Source organism: Staurois parvus, unplaced genomic scaffold (assembly GCF_062004578.1).
Source record: "Staurois parvus isolate SC_StPar_1 unplaced genomic scaffold, SC_StPar_1.0 ptg000126l, whole genome shotgun sequence".
Lineage (NCBI taxonomy): Eukaryota > Metazoa > Chordata > Amphibia > Anura > Ranidae > Staurois > Staurois parvus.
Genome location: NW_028317922.1, coordinates 3,017,579 through 3,031,207, shown reverse-complemented (window position 1 = coordinate 3,031,207; position 13,629 = coordinate 3,017,579). Strand labels below are relative to the sequence as shown.

At 40.0% G+C, this 13,629-nt stretch overlaps 1 protein-coding gene across 2 annotated transcripts in view; it reads left to right on the top strand.

The window, feature by feature from the left end:
• FAM168B (family with sequence similarity 168 member B) overlaps window positions 1-9,822 on the top strand; it is a 33,732-nt gene extending 23,910 nt beyond the window's left edge. For both annotated transcript variants that reach the window (XM_089672350.1, XM_089672351.1), the window contains exons 4-7: window positions 1,460-1,602; window positions 2,361-2,535; window positions 3,329-3,454; window positions 6,083-9,822. In XM_089672350.1, the coding sequence (XP_089528476.1) occupies window positions 1,460-1,602; window positions 2,361-2,535; window positions 3,329-3,441 (431 nt within the window). In that variant the 3' untranslated portion in view covers window positions 3,442-3,454; window positions 6,083-9,822. The remainder of the gene's footprint in view (window positions 1-1,459; window positions 1,603-2,360; window positions 2,536-3,328; window positions 3,455-6,082) is intronic.
• Window positions 9,823-13,629: the final 3,807 nt, after the last annotated feature.

Genomic DNA, 13,629 nt, shown 5'->3' with positions numbered 1-13,629 from the left:
GCACACGTTTCATCATCTGCTCTTTCCTGGGGGAAGCAGTGTTCTCCTGTCATCGGCAGGACACACTGGGGGTTATTTACTAAAACTGGACATTGAAAAAGCTGGTGAAAATGTATAGAAACCAGTCGGCTTCCAGGTTTTATTGTCAAAGCTTAATTGAACACGCTGAAGTTACAAACAAATTGGCTCCCATGCACAGCTGAGTACAACAGTTTCAATAAATCTCTCCCACTTTGTCTGTTTTCACTTAAGTCTGCTTTTCCTGCTCTAGTACCAAGTGAAGGAAAATAGACAATATACTGATGTGTGTCCTGGCTATGACGAGTAGATGGCTGCTCTTCTTACTGTTTAGAGCTGTAGAGAGAGTATTTCATTCATTAGGGCAGAATTTCAATTTTTTTTTTTTTTCTTTTAACTGAGCTATAAACCGCAAATGTTCTGCACTCCTGTGTGCACAAGCCCAAGAACAACAATGGGCTGCATTTAGATCAGTGTTTAGTGGGAGGGGGGGAAAAAAAAATCAACAATCTCTATTGGCCTCACTGGATGCCTAAATAAACACCATGTTTGAAGGTATTCAGGCTTTTTTTTTTTTTTTTTTGAGCTGGATAGAGATTTATTAAACATTTACAGTTCAGAAACCATGGCAGAAAGTACATGGGGATGTTGAAGACCAGTCATTGTGCAGTACATACAGCAGACTCTGGTGTTTTAGCTTTCCTGCACAGGAAATGCAGCTGGGAAAGCCACTGAAGGAGGACTGTTTGTTACAATTTCTCATTAACGTTCTATATATTCTTGGATCAGAGGGCACTGGATAAATAGGTAATCTTCATATATGCTGACATTAAAGCCCAGAGATGGGCTTTAAGTGATCTACTAAATTCCTGCCATGAGCTTGGCAGAGTTGAACTGGATCGAGAGCTCATTAAATCGATTGGTTGGAGGGTCTTTTGTTTGTCATTTTTATCCGTCTTGACCAGTTTAGCCATATTGAATGATTATATTGATGTGTGTATGGCCACCGCAGGGCTGATTAGTATTCCCTCCATGACTGTTGAAGCTCAAACACATTTCCTGATATATAGATTACCACTAAAGGAAGCTTTTTTTTAAATCTCTGAAATACAGTAGTTGAGAGATGCAGCAGCAACTCAAATATACCAATCTTATTGGAAGTGATTTCCAGGTAGATATTACAATAACTGAGGACATCCGGAAAGGACTGTATAGTTTTTGTTTTTTAGATGTATGAAGCTGTATTTTCTTCATAGGTAATATAAATTTAAGCAATAACTTGATCCTCACCCTTGAATTTTGGATGGGATAAATACTTTAGTTAGACAATGAAAAATGCAAGTAGAGATGCATCAGTAACCAAACTGTATGATTTTATCTAACATTCTTCCAGCAATAAAAGATGAGAAGTTCTGTGCTAATTGTTGTTTTGTTGTTGAAGGATATACGCCAGGAACGCCATACAAAGTATCATGTTCTCCCACAAGCGGGGCTGTGCCACCTTATTCTTCTTCCCCAAATCCCTACCAGACTGCAGTATACCCAGTACGAAGTGCCTATGCTCAGCAAAATCCATATGCACAGGTAATTTTTTTTTTTTTTTTAATATAAGTATTTCTCTAAAGGTATATTTTAATGGAAAAATTCGTTTTTTGTTGCCATTTGATAATTCTATGATGTAATGTGTGAGACTTCACATATTTAATTGTAAAATAGACATCTGCTTTGCCCATACTAAAAACAGGGATTTGTTGCATAGCAGTGTGTATGCTAACCTTCCCTGCTCTTCGCTTGCCTCTTGATCCAACAGCAGAACCCTGAAAAATGCTAGGTATGAGGGAACATGTGACATGCTCAGTGACCCCCCCCCCCCCCCCAGTTCAACTTTATGTGCCAGTCATCAGGCCCCAACCCTGTTGAACAGAGGTAGTCTGAAAAGGCCTATACAGATATGGAATTAAAAAGTAAAAACTTGCTCAGCCATTTCAGGATAGGTGGGCTGCAGCAGCAGGGAACTTACAGAGGTTCTAAAGTCTGAAGGTTTTTTTACCTTAATGCATTTTCTGTGTGCAGCTCCTCAACCCCAAGCCTCTTTATACTTATCTGAGCCCGATCTCAGTCCATTGTTGTGCACAGGAGCTGCAGCTCTCTCCATCCTTCATTGGCTCAGAGACAGCAGCAGTAGCCATTGGCTAAGCCAGTGACTAGGAGAATATACAATTCGATAGTAAAGTATGTGGCTGCATTTAGAAATTTTCCATGGTTTTTGTTCATGCAGTTTTTCTTTGTTGGAAACTGTTAACACATAAGGTTTGTCTTTTTGTTTTATTATCCTTTTACAGCAAGGAACATACTACACACAGCCTCTGTACGCAGCTCCTCCACACGTAATCCATCACACCACTGTTGTGCAACCAAATGGAATGCCTGCAACTATGTATCCTGCACCCCTCCAACCTCCTAGAGGTAGTGGGGTGGCTATGGGGATGGTAGCTGGGACCACCATGGCGATGTCAGGTACTTTTTTTTGTTTTTTGTTTGTTTTTTTTTTATACATATTTCAGTTAAATTTTGTGTTACCTGAGGCAATGTAACAGCCAAGTGTAACCATTTTTTGATTGGGCAGCACGATGGCTAAATGGTTAGCACTTCTGCCTGGCAGTACTAGGGTCGTTGGTTTGAATCCCAACCACGGCTCCATCTGTCTGGAGTTTGCATGTTCTCCCTGTGCCTGCGTAGGTTTCCTCCCACACTCCAAAGACCTGCTGGTAGGTTAATTGGATCCTGTCTAAATTGACCCTAATATGTGTATGTATGAATGTAAGTTATGGACCTTAGATTGTACACCCCTTGAGGGTTAGGGACTGATGTGAATGTACAATATATATGTAAAGCACTGCGTAAAATGACGGTGCTATATAAGTACCTGAAATAAATAAATTGGTGTTTGCTCAATCTGACGGTAAAGTAAACCTGTGAAAATTACGTGAGCGACACTAAACATGTGGTGAGATGCCTAAACTGAGGCTGCTGTCAGTGTAAATCACTTGACAAAGCGATCAGTAGATCCAGAGATGTCAGCAGTTAGTTATATGCAAGCCTTTGCTTTTTCTGTAGATGTTTACCCCTCTTGGGGTCTCTATTGGTAAAGTAATAGTGTTTGCATATTTCATTTTGTGCTCCATTTGTAACACCCAGGTTTGTGCCATGCATGTTTTCTGGTGACCGCGTGTGTGTGTTTTAGTAGTACATTATGGAGCTATAATATCTGGATGTTGCTTTTATTAATAGAAATATTTTTGTTTTGTAGGTACATTGTTGACCACCCATTCACCCACAGCAGTAGCTCCTCACCAAGTCACAATGCCTGCATACCGGCCTCCAGGGACACCAACTTATAGTTATGTCCCACCACAGTGGTGATTAACCTACCAGTGTAAGTGTATGATATTCTATATAATTAAGTCTTCTGGCACATGTTTGGGATATTGTTATATATGTATGTTTATTTTAGTTCTGGATTTAGGTTTCTTGTTACAATTTTGATTAAAATAAAGCCCCTCAAAGAAATTCTGTGTTGCTAAACCCAGGGCATAGAAATTCAATTATTTTAAAAAATATAAACTGCCAAATACCTTTTCTCATCAGTAGTATATAGCAATCTTGTGACTATCTGTTTCCGGCCGAGCACTAGTTAAAGTTTGGAGGAGTTTTTTCATTCTCCTCTGATGGTCTTGAGGCTGCATAACCCCCGACCCTGTCTCTGGACAGTGCTGATTGGCCCTGTGCTGATCACATGGACCCTTCCCCAAAAAAAAAAAAAAACTCTTGCAATACACATAAAACTGAACATGTGCAGAATGCCTTCTGGTGCTCTGGACTATCAGCAGAGGGATTGGAGAAAGGAGGGGAGGATCAGAGAAGACAGGATCAAACACCCTTTTTACAGATTAACCCCTTAGGTTCCACAGTTAGTATAACAAGTATGCTTTACTGCTTATTATTCAGGATTTATATTGCTCAACGCTTTACAATATAACACAGACTGATTTTACTGTTCGGGGTTTGGTAACCCTTTACGAGGACCTGAACTCTGGGAATTGTGCTCAAAAGGTAGATGGAAAATGGCTAGTAACCAGTACTGCGTGTGGTTTCCTTGTAACTGATATTTTCCCAATTACTGAATTATCATGCTGTCTTCTCTGTGTGATGACGGCCATCTTGGCATAGGCAGGGCTTTGCTTCTTCATGTCCGAGCTGCTACCCTGATGACTGACTTGTTCGGTTTTACAGTGGGGGAGAATTGCTAAAACTGGATAGTTCAAAATCTGGTGCAGCTCTGCATAATAACCAATCAGCTTCCAGGGTTTGTTTTTTGTTTTTTTTTTTGTTTTTTTTGTCAAAGCTTAATTGAACAAGCTGAAGTTAGATGCTGATTGGCTCCCAAGCACAGTTGCACCAAATTATGAGTGCTCCAGTTTTAGTAAATCAGATCCTCAGTATGAAGTGAACTCACATTAACTACTTGCCCTCTAGAGGATTCCCCCCCCCCCCCCTTCCTTCCTGACCAGGCCATTTTTTGCGATACAGTGCTGCGTTACTTTAACTGACATTTGCACGGTCATGCAACGTTGTACATAAATGAAACCTGTCCTTTTTTCCCCACAAATAGAGCTTTCTTTCGGTGGCATTTGATCAGACTGACCATTTTGAAAAAAACAATATTTTTGACTTTTAGCTATAAAACATATCCAGTAAAAAAAAATTAAAAAAATAACATTTCTTCATAAATTTAGGCCAAAATGTATTCTGCTGCATGTCTTCACTAAAAAACCCTCCTCATACGTGTAAATTAATTGGTTTACATGAAAGTTATAGCGTCTGCAAATGGCGGTGTATATTCTGTAAGGTTTTTTTTTTTTTTTTTTTTTTTAAGGCGGCGATTAGCGACTTATTGCAGGACTGCTGCAGGCATTCTGACACTTGGCGGGAACTAACTGCCACTGACATCCCAATGACACCAATACAATGATCAGTGTTAATAAAAAGCACTGATACTGTACTGACACTGGGCAGGAAGGGGTTAACATCTGGGATGATAGGGTTAACAGTGTGCTGTGTTTTACATAGTGTGCTATGTGTATTTTACTATGTAGACAAGCTGCTTTGTATTGCTGACAGGGGAGAGATCTCTGTTGTTTACACACAGACCTCTTCCCTATCAGCTCTGCCGACATTGAGTCCCAGCTGAGAATCAACCCGGTGATTGACATGCCGAGGAGCCAACAGTGGTGTGGGTAGGGAGCACGTGCCCCCTACCTGGAGATGCAAATTGTGCGTGCGTGTGATTTTTTTTTTTTTTTTTTTTTTTTTTTTTTTTTTTTTTTTCCTATCCCTGTAGCAGTACTTCTGCTATAAGGTGGTTGGGAAGTGGTTAGAGTGTTACTAAACCCACAACAGTAAAATCAGTCTGTATTTGCAGTAAAGCATGCTTGTTATACTCACTGTGAAGCTTAAGGGGTTAATCCTCTGCATTGTGTTTAAAAAAAAAAAAAAGCGGTCTGATCCTCCCCTCCTTCCAGTGCCCCCCTCTTAATCTCCTGATAAGACATATTGTGTTGTCACATGCTCAGTTTGGTGTGTATTGCTAGAGAGGTTTTTGTTGTGTGGTGGTTTTTATTTTTTTTCCTCTTTCTTGGGAGAGTGCATGTGATCAACACGGGGCCAATCAGCCCTGCCCAGACAGAGGTCAGGGATTCTGTATCCTCCTAAATCGGAATGAAAACTCCTTATACAAGCTTTTACATGTGCTGGCTGGACACTGATAGAAGTCCCAAGACTTCTATATACTGCTGATGAGAAGGTATTTAGCAGTTTAAACTTGATAAAATAATTGTACTTCCATGTTATGTGTACTGTGGGAGACCAAATATAGTGAATGCAGGGTCCTGGGTTTAGTAACACTTTAAGGTGTAATGTTTTTGCTGTATACAGTCTTTTTTTCCTTTTAAGTGTAGTGTATGTATTTTTGATAGATTAACAAACTTTTTTTTCCTCTTTGCAGGTTTAAAGATGGAAGATATGCAAGCAAGAAAGAGGCTCATTAGTTGGTGCTGAAGCATTCCTGCCTCCAGCAAGAAGTTTCTTCCTTCTGAATTCTCTCAACACTTTGCCTAACACTAATTCAGGATTCGAAGATTTCCATTATTGCATATCTTAACATCTTGGGACTCTAGTGGTTGTCTTAATATGAAAATCCTGTTTTGTGGACAGTCTTGCAATTTTTTTAGCTAATTCTAATGATAAAAAGGGAGTTATAAAGTCGTTTCAATCCATATCTAGTTGAATGCATGTTAAAACACAACCTGAAGCTTGCTCAGTTATTGCAGTGACATATGCAAAAAACATCATATGCAAAATCCAAAGGTTATAGGTAAAGAGATTTGAAGGCCTTTTACCCTTTTGGAAGGCCTCCTGACTTTGAGGCAAGACTAATCACCCAGTGTGTACTTTGAGTGTTGCTCTACCATTTATTTTTTTTATTTTTTTGAAGATTGTTGCTAGTTAAATGGTGCCATGTTTTAAAGAGAAACGTAATCTACTACATCATATAAAATAGTGTATTTCAGAATAATATACCCAGCTTCACACTAGAAATACTCCTTTTTTTTATTTTTTTTTTCCTCTTCATTTTGTGTTAAATAGGAATAGCTGACTCATTTTGATGTGACCAGCTAGCTGTGTGACTAAGAAGATTTCTTGGTGTTAGGATGCAGTGTGTGGCTTTGAACTCTATCAGTCTATATCATTATGGGGTACAATTACTGCCACACAAAAGTTGGCTGTTTAAACGTGTTTAATATGGACTCTGCACTACTTGCAGGTAAAAGAAATGACACATTTAGCATTCCGCTAACACACAAGACCTGCTTCTTATGCGCTCATTCTTTGATTTAAAGAAATTAAGGAGAGAAAAAAAATCTATGCATTAGGAAATGTGAAGAAAAGGAAGTGAAAGGTGGAGATTGGTTCCCCCTTTCAGCTCATACGATACAGTAATTACATTTAAATGATTTTCTTTTCCTTTTTGAAGTTTTAGTTTTATGCTCACTTTGTGCAGAAGTTTTGTTTGCATTCCACAGTAAATAAATATCCTGAACATTCCTAATTCTAGTGTGCATAAATGAGTTACTAATGAGCTTTGTTACAGTGATTGTACATTTAGATGCCAGAGCATTACCTCTGAGATTAGGGGGGAACTTGGCAGTCCGTAAGTAGTAAAATATAATCAAAATTTCGCCCATTTTGTGTGTTTTTTTTGTTTCTATGATCTGTAAAGGCTTAAAAGGTCGTGTGTGTTTTTTTTTTTTTTTTTTTTTTTTTGTTTTTTTTTTTTTGTTTTTTGTTTTTTTTTTTCAAACAAGCATTTCTGTAGCTTCTATAATTTTTCTGTGCAGGGGCACCTCATTTTCAGGGGGATGAATGCACTTAACATCTGCTTTGGTCCTAATGTATGCATGCTTTCAGTGTTACCTGAAGACAATATTCAGGCAGACTATTGGGTGCATGTTATGGATCATTCTTAAATATTGGTTAAAGATTTTCATTTCATCTTTGTTTAGTCTTTGATACTATCCTATGTCAGGTGTATCTGGTAGGCTGGCTGTATGAGCTGTGAGTGGCATTCCACATATTACCTGTGAAACATCTTAGAATTCTGCGTTCTGGCTGGTCAAAACATAACTAACAAACCCCCCCCCCCCTTTTTTTTTTTTTTCTTTTTTTTTTTTTTCTTTTCATGTTTCGGGTTTCCCCTTTTGCAGCATACACATGCTTTTTAAAATTTGTGGGACTTATGAAATTTCACCTATTACATCTGAAAAAGTATGTCCACATGTAGAATATATAACAATAAGGAGGGAAAGGTGTGTGTGTGTGTGTGTGTGTGTAACAATCTCAAAAGGATTTTAGTATGGGACAGAAATTCTTCTTTTCCTCTGACTCTTTAGAACTTTTTCATGTCTAGCACATGTGCACATACACTTTTTTTTTTTTTTTTTTTTTTTTTTTTTTTAAATTATAAATTCTGCAAATCATCTGACCACTTTGACACGCATCACGCACTCCAATACCCAGCTTGTGGCATTGAGTATATGGATCCATCTCTTTTGTTAGCGACTGTACAGACCTTTCTGGTCATGTAATTCTGCTATCCTCCCCCAGAACAGCGCTGCACCCACCTTCCACCCAGCTAGATACTGCTCTGACTTGGAACTCCTTTTCTTCCACATTTACTAAACGATTGCAATGTCAGATTTTATAGTTGCCATCTTTATTATAAAGCATGGGGTGAGGCAAGTCTAACAAAACAGCACTCTTAAAATACTGCCAGAGAATATTCACCGTTGAATCGTACATTTATTGAAGTACACTTTTCTTTTGTATTTGTGGATGGTAGACATGGGATCCACATTGCCCCTATTACTGCAGGATTTGTATGGCTAAAACAGGGAGAGTGTCAAAATTCAGCTTTTTGCTACATTTTGTACTAAATGTAATGCTTTAAATATCTATTTTTAATGTAATTCCTGTGTTCCTAGTTATGTGCTTTTGAAAAAAAAAATGTCCTGCATCATAATATATGAAAACTATATCTTCCTATATATTGTTGCACAGTATTATCATGTTTGATTGCTGTAAACAGTATGGTGATAAACACCACCTAAAGCAATTATTGCCATTTTAAGTGGAGATCAATTTAAGCTTCTTGATGGATGGAATTGTCTCCAGTGCCCTACTATGGACATCTGTGATCCTTGTTCAAATAGATTGCCATTCACTATGCAATCTAATTGAGTAATCCACTGTAAGTTCTGCCAACCATTAGAAAGTATGATGGCCTACGTGAGTGGATTGTTTGAGCTATTCCATAGTTTTGGAAGACCTAAAGGAGATTGAATAGCAATTGCAAGGTGCTTGGTTAGCTATATGGCTCCTATTGTACTTTCTGTTAAGTTAGAATGGCTGACCAGCAAAGCACTGGGAACAGCTGGGACAGAAGGAACTTTTACAGTGGCGGATGTTTAAGACTAAGTGCTAGAAACCAGAACATTTCATACTAGGTCACCTAATCGGCCTGTAGCCAATGATCTATTACGAACTATGTATGAAGTTCACCTCTAAAAGTAACCAAAAAGCTGACATTTTGTTGAATTGGTAATCTCTGATTTGTGCCACTAGGTTCAGTTATACTTTTTTTTTTTTTTTTTTTTTTTAAACTAAAATGAAGCACAGTTTATTGCTTGGAATAGCCCTATTGCAGTGTAGTTTGGTTCCAAATACATTTTCCTTAAGCATACATTCTAAACAGACCTGAGAAATGCAAGTAGCACTTCTGTCAAACTGTAACAGGGTCAGCCCAATATGGTTGATACAGGCTATTTGGCCACATTGTCGGCAAGTGTTAGAGCATGAATTACATTGTTCATGGATTATTTTTAATTTTTTTGGCTTTGGAATTTTTGTTAGAAATGTAAAATGTTATTTTACTTGCAGTTTCCATACTTTTTTATATGTAGATTAATGTTGTCTTCCAAAACAAAATAAAAAGTACCATTCTTACATTACACAAGTTCTCCAATAGTCAGTGGATGGTGTACCCATTCTGAGCCAGTTCAATTATGTATACTTTTTGTATAATGTGATTAGATCAGCTCAGATTTAAATTCTTAAAAAGCACGTTTATTGTAACAATTGTTATGTATTAATACTGTTTTGAATAAAGATTGACTTTTGTGTTGCTTATGAGAGTTGAGATTTTGTGCCTTTTTTTTTTTTTTTTTTTTTTTTTTTTTTTGGCCACACTTAAGGCTACAGAGGGGCAGCCACTGACCAGAATTGGTAGATTCTTGCTGGCAATTCTAAACACTGCCTCCTGTGAGCAGGAGCGGCTGCCTGATTTTATTGGAGTGGATAAGTGTGAATAGAGCCACCAACTGATCCTGGATGCGGTCAGTGTGTGTCCAGGGGAGATCTGGGTGCACATGAATTGGCCGCCATGAATAGGTCAGTTTGTATGTGGCCATAGCACAGTGTTGCTGTGTCCAGAGGCAAAGTTTTGCTGCCTCCGCGTGCAGCAAACGATCCATGCCGATGCCGTCATGTGAATATAGCCATATCATTTTGGAAATAATCTGAATTTTTGTGACCACTGTGTTGCCAGGGAGCTTGTTGTCGTAAGGACACTTTAGCCAGCCATTCCCTGCTTCATCCCAGAAATGCATAGATTTCAACTTCCCAAGGTTATGCCCTGGTGGACCTGACTATTAAAGTGGCTCTAAAGGCCTTGTTATTTTAAACGCTTTCCCCTGCTGCCTCCCGGCCCTTTAAGAGATTCTAAATGCCAGGAGGCAGGCATTCTGATCATGTGACAGCTGCTATTGGCAGTCACATGATTGGAAAGCTACTGATTGCAAGTATGCATTGGAAGCTTTTCAGTACCCGCCGGTAACTTTGCTGGGAGTGCGCAGTCTTGGCACAGATGTTTACATAGGACTGCATATATGCGGTGCCTCAGCATATTCCACCTGCTGAGGGGCCTCATATATGCGTAGGGCCAGCAGGAAGGAGTTAAGAAAAAAAAAGTTGTACCTCTTTGCTGTGGGCAGTGGTATTGTCCAGCGTGTCCCTTAACCTCTTCTGGGATCCCTTGTTGGCACTCTTGACTTTTCCTCTTCTGTGTCTGCCATTATAGCAAGCTGCTTAAAATGAAGGCAGATGTGTGGGCTCGATCATGAGCCAGGCTACGTGCATCCATAGACAAACTGCAGCTTGGCCTCTTCCCACCACCTGCCCCCTCCTCACAGGGTTTGAATGACAGCAGCAAGAGCCAATAGCTCCCACTCGGCCAAGTTTGTGACTGTAGGGAAAGGAGAGCGAAGAACTGAAGCCAGGCACAATGCTGGATCGATGCAGGACTTGTGAAGGAAGAGGTAAGAGAAACTGGAGGTTTTTTTTTACTTTGATGCAGAGAATGTATTCAGGTAAAAACAATAATTTTGCTTTTACAACCACTTTATCTATTATAAAGCCATATACCTGTTTTCATTTGTTTATGGGATCTAGTGTTAGTGCTTTTAAGTTATTCGTAAACCTTTTGCCTGGGGAAAAAAAAAGACTTAACCCTGCTAATGTCGTTGTATTTCACTACTGTTGCCCGCTGGGTTAGCTGGGAGCTTGAATTCCTGCAAGAACACACTTGCCGGTAGTTGGAGTGCATTTTTGTGGTATTTTGAGCTCCCAGCTCTGATGGAAGGCACAGTAAGGTCACTGTACCCACCGGGAGCATTAAAGGCATTTGGCTTGGAAAGACCACTTTAAAAGACTTTTTTTAAAGCAGGCCTTGAAATTTCTGCTCGCCAATGGCGAGTGGAAATTATGGTGGGGGCGAGTGTGTCCCCCAAGGCCATCTTGCTGAGCAGGCTCAGAGCTCAGGCCGGATCTGTCAGTGGCACTGGGAGCCGTCAGACTGCTCAATAGCTGAGCGCAGTGAAAGCAAAGGAAGGAGTGTGCTGTGCTCTCTGCCTCCCCCTAGAGTGCAGTACCCAGCTCTGTGAGTGAACAACGAAGTACTACAACTTTTTATAGGGGGTGTGTGCACGCACGCCTACCTAATTTCAGCTCTCTGATCACCTGATCCTCTGTCAGCCAGTGGTGGCTTCAGGGGAGAGGAGAGCGCAACTTAGCGTGTGTGTGTCTGTGTATGCATGTACATGTGTCTGCGTGTATGTACATATGTGTGTGTAGATGTCTGTGTGCGCATGTTTGTGTGTATGTACATGTGTCTGTGCGTGTGTATTTCTGTGTATGTATGTGTATCTGTGGGTGTGTTGGTGGCGAGTAACTCTTAAGGCCTGGTTAGTAGTTCAGGACTTGACATATTAAGCCCTGCTTTAAAGGATAAGTCCACCTTTCAAAACATGTTACCTGTTACACCCCTGTTTTGACAGCTAGTGGGGGGATCTTCTTCCCCCTGCTATCTATCACAATTTATTTTAAAAAAAAAAAAAGGGGGGCCCTGCCTGCCCACCATGTCACTTATTCACAGTATTCTGTGAATGGGTAAACTACACGTTTCGGCAGCCTTTGCGGCTGTTGGCTTGTAGTTCTCAATGAACTACCATGATAATTCATTGACTCTTCCTGTCAGTGTGTATCTGCTTGCCCATATGAGGACACAACTACATTAACAGGTCTAGGAGTTCTGCATGGCACTAGTAATCTGCTTATTGCTGGTACAATGCTTTCTAGGCCAAGAGTCTGCCTTCAGCAGCCCAAGATGTCACTTTAAGACTGCGTGCACATGTGCTGTTTTTGATATAGTGATCATAGGTAGTGATTATTTGTTGGTGATTGGTGCATATAACCCAGGCATCTACAACTATGTCTGTACTGTATGATGAAATAAAAAAAAAAATGCTTCATGTGCTGGTACACCATTAACATTTGAAAGTGTGTGCATCCAGAAGGGGAATAGTAAAGACTTGAGAATAGCAGAAGTATTGGAATAAAATGCAGTAAACCAATACGGTGGCTCAGAGGTTAGCATTTCTGCCTTGCAGCACTTCGATTTCCAGTATCTAAGTCAGGATACTATCTGCGTAGAGTCTGATGTTCTCCTTGGGTTTCTTCTCACATTCCAACGACATGCTGGTAGGCAAATGAATCTCTTTGAATTGTCCTCAATAAGTTTTTATGTAGTCATGTGAGATAGGGACCCTAGTTCTCTCTGTGAAGCTGGTCATACATTACAAATCTCCTTTACATTTATCTTCAACTATGTAGTGCGAGGGCCTGCCTGTTTGGATGTAAAAGTGAAGTGTTGTTTAGGTTTGACCTTTACACCTATATGGATTTTGGCAGGGCTTTTTTTTTTTTTGGGTCACTCAGAGAATAGGTGTAGGTACTCACCCCTTGTCTCTGCCCCCTAACCACCTCTGAGCAACGTCCCTTGTTTCCATCCCCAACGTACCTTCCAGTACCACCCCTTTTAGAGAAAACCGAGCCAAGTGGGCCCTTCGATAGATCCTCCAGCAGTCAGTAACAGTAGACCAGCAACAACTGATTCCCAAGCAACATAAGACCTCATCTCCAAAAACAGTAGACCTCCTCAGCAACTATAGGCCCCCACAACACTAGATTCCCCAGCAGCCAGCATCAATAGACCCTCCAGCACCCCTTGCTATAAAATACATTCAGTGCTGGAGGTGCCGGAACTGCGTTCCCCCATGTTCCTGCTGAAAAAGGCCCTGTATTTTTTTTTTAATCTAAAGGAACATTGTATAATTAAAGAGGAACTTCACTCTCTCAATCATCAACTATAATCCTTATGTTTGCGTTAGTACACAGATCAGAAAGTATTTACTTATTTTAAACAATTTTTATATATTTCTTTAGTTACTTTCCAAGTTCCATTCCTAGGCAAGTGTCATACATCCCAGGAATCTTCAGGCGGGGAGGAGGGGTTTTCTCAGCTAAGCACAGCTTCGTTCCTGTATGAAAGGTCTAAGGGCAGATGGATTCCAGGAAGTAATAGCTACATGAATCGTTACC